The 6,902-nt window shown below is 43.2% G+C and overlaps 1 protein-coding gene across 1 annotated transcript; it reads left to right on the top strand.

The window, feature by feature from the left end:
* On the top strand, window positions 1-1,044 carry LOC102125525 (olfactory receptor 2T1). Its single transcript, XM_005539538.3, has one exon. The coding sequence runs from the start codon at window positions 16-18 to the stop codon at window positions 970-972; it is 957 nt and encodes a 318-aa protein (XP_005539595.3). The 5' UTR covers window positions 1-15; the 3' UTR covers window positions 973-1,044.
* The last annotated feature ends 5,858 nt before the right edge of the window (window positions 1,045-6,902 follow it).

The raw sequence follows: 6,902 nt of genomic DNA, 5'->3' as shown, positions 1-6,902 counted from the left end.
ACAATTGTAGGATCAATGGAAGAGGACAACACATCCTCTACGGACTTCACTTTCATGGGGCTGTTTGACAGAAAGGAAACCTCAGGTCTTCTTTTTGCCATCATCGCTATCATCTTCGTCACCGCACTGATGGCCAATGGGGTTATGATCTTCCTGATCCAAACAGATTTGCGCCTTCACACACCCATGTACTTCCTCCTCAGCCACCTTTCCTTAATTGACATGATGTACATTTCCACCATTGTGCCTAAGATGCTGGTTGATTACCTGCTGGATCAAAGGACCATTTCCTTTGTGGGGTGCACAGCTCAACACTTCCTCTACCTTACCCTTGTGGGAGCTGAATTCTTCCTGTTGGGCCTCATGGCCTATGACCGCTATGTGGCCATCTGCAACCCTCTGAGATACCCTGTCCTCATGAGCCGCCGGGTCTGTTGGATGATTATAGCAGGTTCCTGGTTTGGGGGCTCTTTGGATGGCTTCCTCCTAACCCCCATCACCATGAGCTTTCCCTTCTGCAATTCCCGGGAGATCAACCACTTCTTCTGTGAGGCTCCGGCAGTCCTGAAGTTGGCATGTGCAGACACAGCCCTCTACGAGACAGTGATGTACGTGTGCTGTGTTTTGATGCTGCTGATTCCTTTCTCTGTAGTCCTTGCTTCCTATGCGCGAATCCTGAGCACAGTTCACCGCATGAGCTCAGTGGAGGGCAGGAAGAAGGCCTTTGCCACTTGTTCATCCCACGTGACTGTGGTGTCCTTGTTCTATGGGGCTGCCATGTACACCTACATGCTGCCACACTCCTACCACACGCCAGCCCAGGACAAAGTCCTCTCTGTGTTTTACACCATTCTCACACCCATGCTGAACCCCCTCATCTACAGCCTTAGAAACAAGGATGTGACTGGAGCTCTGAAGAGGGCCTTGGGGAGGTTCAAGGCTCCTCAAAGGGTGTCAAGAGGTGTCTTTTGATAGTCGATTCCTTCCCATGCATATGGTAAAGGGGAGACTCTATGGTCACTGTGGCTGTGCTTTCACCGGAAGATGAAGCAAAAGGGGAGGGAGTGATATGATTTCCATATTGATTTTTTGTCTAGGGTTTCTGGTTCATAACTCCCTAGTTATGTTCCAATGTTGTGGTTCTTGAGGCCTCAGAAAACCGAATCTCTCTCTGTGATCTTTGCCTTCCCTCTTTTCACCTGCTTCTTTTTCTCCCCAAAGAAAGCCTTAGAGACTAAAAATATAATCCAATCTTTGCCCACTTTTGGTCACAAAGAAATTATCTGACTACCTTGTCTGATTGCAGGTCACAAGACCTCTGTTTCAAAAGAGGCTCTCTCCTACCCTGGAGGAGGGAACGCTACACAGAGGGGCCAAGAAGAATCTGATCAGACAGGCCTTGATGGGTGTCCCCACTCACTCTATCAACACTAGGTCATACTCTGTGTCCAGTCATATTTCTATGCAATTGCCCATGCTTCAATCATGACTATTCAATAAGGTCTCCACATAAAGGCCAAAAGGAGAGGACAGAAAGCTTCTGAACAGCTAAACTCATGCAGCTGAACAGGAGGGTGATAAGAACCCACCCACCTGCCTGGAGGGGCCATGCCCCAGCTCCACAGAGACAGAAGCTCTTCCGCTCTCCTAGACCTCACCCTGGTGTCTTTTCATCTGGTTGTTTCTATGTATCCTGTGTAATATCATTTGTAATAAATGGTAAATATAGGAAAGCATTTTCTTGAATTCTGTGAGCCTCTATAGCAAACTAACTGAACCCAAGGAAGGGCCGTGGGATCCTCAATTAACAATCACTTGGTCAAAAAAGCACAGGACAACTTGGGGCTTGTGATTGGCACTGGAAATGGAAAGCAGTATTAACAGACTGAGCCCTCACCCTGTGGGATCTGATACTATCTCCAGATAGATCGTGGCAGATGGTCGTGGGAGTTTAGCTTGGGCTAGAGCATTTGACTGTGGATAGTGGCAGAATGGAATTGATTTGGAGGACCCCCAAATGGTGTCCCTTACCTTAACTCGAGCGTTTTTTTCTACTGACTTCACGTCTTTAGCTTAACTCTTTCAACCAATTGCCAATCAGAAAAATCTTTGCATCCACCTGTGACTCATAAGCCTTCCACTTCATGTCCTGCTTTTTCAGGCTGAAACAATGTGTATTTTACATGTTTCGATTTATGACTCTGCATGTAAGTTCTTTCCCTAAGTTTTAGGGAGACAGAGGTTACCTTGGGCACACTTTCTCAGGATCTTCTGAGGCTTTTCCCCAGGCCATCATCACTCACATTGGCTCAGAATAAACCTCTTTAAATATTTTACAGTGTTCAGCTTTTTCATCAGATGCAAACTTGACCTACTAAATATGCTGAAGAAAATTGAGAAAATGGAAGAGGTAGAAAGGTAACTTTCTGATTTTTTCTGCCCTTCTCCCTTGAGAGCTGTCCACAAAAGAATTCTGAGACCTCTTCTGAAAGAAGGTAACAAACCCCTTATTCCAGAGGGGCCCTGACCAATGCCCAGAGGGGAAAAAAATGTCACATGGGGAGGCCACTAGAATCTGAACACACAAACCTTGCTAAGTTGTCCTCCTCAGTTTATTTCCATTACATCATATTTTTAAACGATCTAATCATACTTTTAAGGTTTGCATGCCTCATGAAACTTCTATTAAGTAAATTTCCTATACTTTTCTGTTACTAATCTGTCTTTTGTTGGAAGTTACCAGCCATGAACCTTTTGATGAGCAAGGAAAAGAAAGTCTTACTTTCCTCCCCTGCCCCCCCCACCCCATACCACTAATTGTAAACTTTGCGAAGTTTTGATACTGTCTATCATCTTACCGTGTGACCCATCTTATTCACAGGGAAGTCACAACAAACCACATGTGGTCTATGCAGTCCATTTCTAGGGGGTTTTGCTTAAAGTTTCTATACTCCTAGATTCTTAGGCTTAGCATCATTACAGAGGGATAAAATGTGTGTCTGAACTGTATCAGTTCATTATATCAGGGATAGAAAGTGTCTGTGAACTGTATCAGTACATTATATCAGGGAGATAAGGTGTGCCTGAACCGTATCCATACATTATATCAGGGATAGAATGTGTGTGTGAAGTATATCAGTTCATTATATCAGGGATGTAAGGTGTGTCTGAACTGTATCCCTACATTATGTCAGGGATAGAATGTGTGTCTGAACTGTATCCTACATTATATCAGGGATTAGCCATCTATTGAACTATTAAGACCCTTGGGATATATTTGTTTGCAAAATAGGTGCCTGTCCTCATGAAGGTGCCCATGTAGCCCAGAGGCAGTGAATAATAATAAACAGAATAAGTAAGTTAACTCTGTAGTCTGTGAATGTCAAATGGTAGAGAAAGAGAAAAGTAGAGTAGATTGAGGGAGAGAAAGAATTGCTGAAACTGTGGTCATATTGGTTGCTTTTTACAATGTCATCGATAGTCTAGACCTCTTTGGAAGGATAACATTGGAGCAGTCTTGAGGAGATAAAGAATTTAGCCCTGAGGATAGTGTTGGGGTGGGAGGGATCCCACGTGGAGGAAAAAAACCCAAAAAACCTAGTAGGACAGCCCCGAAGTGAGAGTGTACATGGCTTATTCAAAGAGTGACAAGAAGCCAGGATGACTGGAGCAGTGAGGGAAACAGTGGTTCACGCAGACATCTATGTCTGGTAATGGGGAGAGGAGCATGGAAAGGGCCCCTTATAGCTCACTGTAAGAATTTTAGATTTTACTCCCAATAAACGGTGAGCTACAATGGGGTTTTAATCACCAAAGTGGCATGATCTGATGTTTCTTCAACTGCTGCTTTAGAAATAAGCCTTAGAGGATTTAGGTGAAGCAGGAACATAGCGTAGAAATGGTTGGAACCTAGGTGTATTCTGAAGGTAGAGACAACAGGATTCCTTTACTAGTTGGATATTGGTTTCAAGGGAAAGAGAAGCACCAGGGGCAACTCTAAGGGCTTAGATTGAGCGACTGAAATTGGGGACCTCCTACCAGGGGGACTAAGGAAAGACACAACTGCAGGAAGTTTAGGGTGGGAAGGAAGAGGCACAGATCAGTTCAGTTTGGTGAATGCCAAGTTTGTTTTGAACTGAAGTCATTAATATATAGATATTATATAGATAAATGGTTATAGCTAAGAACCCCAATGAGCTTAACAGAGAAAAGGTACAGAAAAAATAAAAAAAAAAAAAAGAAGAAGAGGACCAGTAACTGAGCTAGGATCCCTCCAGTACTAAGTGAACCTGGGGAAATGACACAAGGAGAAAAGAAATTAAAAGGAAAAACAAAACAGTGGGTTAGGAAACTCAATCACAGTTTGGTGGACTTGAAGACAGATGAAAATGCAACAAAACAAAACACACATCTTCAGTTGAGGGAACAGACAGTTATATCAAAACAGGGGAAAAAACCAGACAAACAAAACTGTGTTGATGGCCCTAGTACAACAAGGCCTGAAAGGTTTGATTTATCCACATAAAGATCATTGAAATGAGAGGTAAATATCCTGAATAGAGAGGACAGTGGAGGAACTGGGGAGACTAAGAACAGGCAAAGTTTTTGGAGAATGTGACTATAAAGGGACAGAGATGTCACTGCAGATCTGGGAAAAATACATTTATCAAGTTGTATTGGGAAAACTGTTTGTTCATCTGGAAAATGGAACATTTGCCTAAGGTCACATACTGTACCACAAATATGTTTTAGGTGAGTTAAAAACTAAGAGGTGAAGAAAGGAAAAATAAACTATGAGCTTTTACAAGATAAGATAGGATAATATTTTCTTGACTTTAAGTTATGAACACATTGCTTAAGACACAAAAAGAACTAATATAAAGTAAAATATTGGTAATTCAAATTACAAATAAACAATTTAAACACTTGGATAGGTCACAAACTAGCAGATGTGTAACAAAACTGAAAACAAAATATCCAGCACATGTATAAAAAAATTCTTATGTGTCTATAACAAAAGACCAAAATTTGATAGCAAATGGGAAAAATACTTGAATAAATACAAATGTATCTGTCTCAACTTATTGAAGATACCATTCAACAGAATTTCAAAATTATTTTTGAATTTCACAATTATTTTTGAAATTCAAAAGAATTAAAATCATGAACTCAGAAAATTGTGCAACAGTGTTCACAGCTCCATTATTTACAATAGCCAAAAGGTTGTGTCCATCAACAGACAAGTACATAAGCAAAATGTGATATATACACACAATGTGATCCTATTCCACCTTCAAAAGGAATGAAACTCTGATATTTTCTGCCACATGAACGAACCTTGAAAACGTTATGTGAAGTGAAATAAGCATAAGGCAAACATTGTATGATTCCATTCATATGAGATACCCTGCTGGAGGCCGAAAGAGTGAGGGCCATCATCGACTCAGGATACCACGGGACGCTAAGTCAGTCACAAAACTGCTTCTCATAAATGCAGAATGTTGGCAAACGGACAAACTGCGTTTGCTGTGCAGAGGTTATGCTGAGGGCAGCCACGCCCCAGGCACGAGTGTTTGTCATTAGGTACGTCTGAACGTCTGATGGCAATAATGTGAACCTGTGATCAATCACGTAGTTGACCAATCGTGATATCCTCCTCCCTGCTCTTTCTACTCAATAAATACGGAGGGTTGTACACGCTCGGGTGGCTGCCCTTGCTCACTCGAAGCTGGGATCTCTCTTCTTCCCTCAAGCTAGCCTTTCCTTCAGACAGTTTTCTTTTGTCTTTTGTTACCATTTCCTACGTTCATTGCTCCTTTCAGTCCTGTAATGACGGTCTCAAGCGGTAACAGTAACTGCTGTAGTGACGGTCTTAAGTAGTAATAGTACGAGTCTGTCACAAGTGGTGCCTGAGCAAGGGACATCCAGGGACAAGCAGAGGCCTGGGGGACAAATAGAGATAAGTAGGGATAAAGACAGTACGGGTAGGGAAAGACAGGAACTAGCAGGGACCATGGGGGACAGATAAGGATAACGACTTGCAGGGACTTGCAGGGACAGACAGGGTCCTATAGGGACTTGAACGAGGAAGGTCGGCTGGAACTTTTTTGTTCCTAAAACCAGCCAGATGAACGAGAAACCCCATTACAAGTCTGCCAGCAGCAACATAAGGCCAGTGCTCTAAAAATGTACTGGTCAGTGCCCCAGAGGTATGAAGAACGGGAAGTTCTTAAATTAGGGTAACATAGGGAAGAATTTGGTTATTTTTTTCCTTTTGTTTGGAGTTTGGTGCATGCCATCTTATTTCAGGGCCTGAGAATTTATTCCCCACTTACAGCACCTATCAAAAGTGGTAGACAAGAGAGGGAGAATGAAAATTGGCTTGTGCCATCTTCTGTGGCTACAGAAAGGCTCACTTTGACTATGGCTCATGACAATACAAATGTGGGTTGTGAACGTGCAGTGGCACCTGTGAGGTCTGCAGGAAGTTTAGGAGGTTTTCTTAGAACTTGTCAAGATGTGGGAACTCGGCCTCATTGCTTTACAATGTTGACTCAGGCAACGGCTAATTCTGGTAGTTGACGGATCTGAAAGGAGCCCAGGGTTGAGCCCTGGAGTGGGAAAATGTAAGTGTAGAAAAACAGGACGTTTCAGAAGAGAATGCTGCCAGACCTCTGGGCCGAAGGGATCTCAACAGTTCTTGCTACAGAAAAAGCACCAGGACGTTGCCCTTGTTGCCATTAGGGAAATCACTGGGCTAATCAGTCCCACTGAAGATTTCATCAAAACGGCACCTCCTGTTGGGAAACAAGCAGGCCTGGACCTGGGCAGCTCGAACAAGGGGGCGTCCCCAGGCCAGGCCACAACTCCGTTTCAGGGGGGTGGTTCCCGAGGTGCCTTGA

Source organism: Macaca fascicularis, chromosome 1, assembly GCF_037993035.2.
Source record: "Macaca fascicularis isolate 582-1 chromosome 1, T2T-MFA8v1.1".
Classification (NCBI taxonomy): Eukaryota; Metazoa; Chordata; class Mammalia; order Primates; family Cercopithecidae; genus Macaca; species Macaca fascicularis.
The sequence above is the reverse complement of the archived record's forward strand: the minus strand, read 5'-3'. Positions and strand labels throughout refer to the sequence as shown.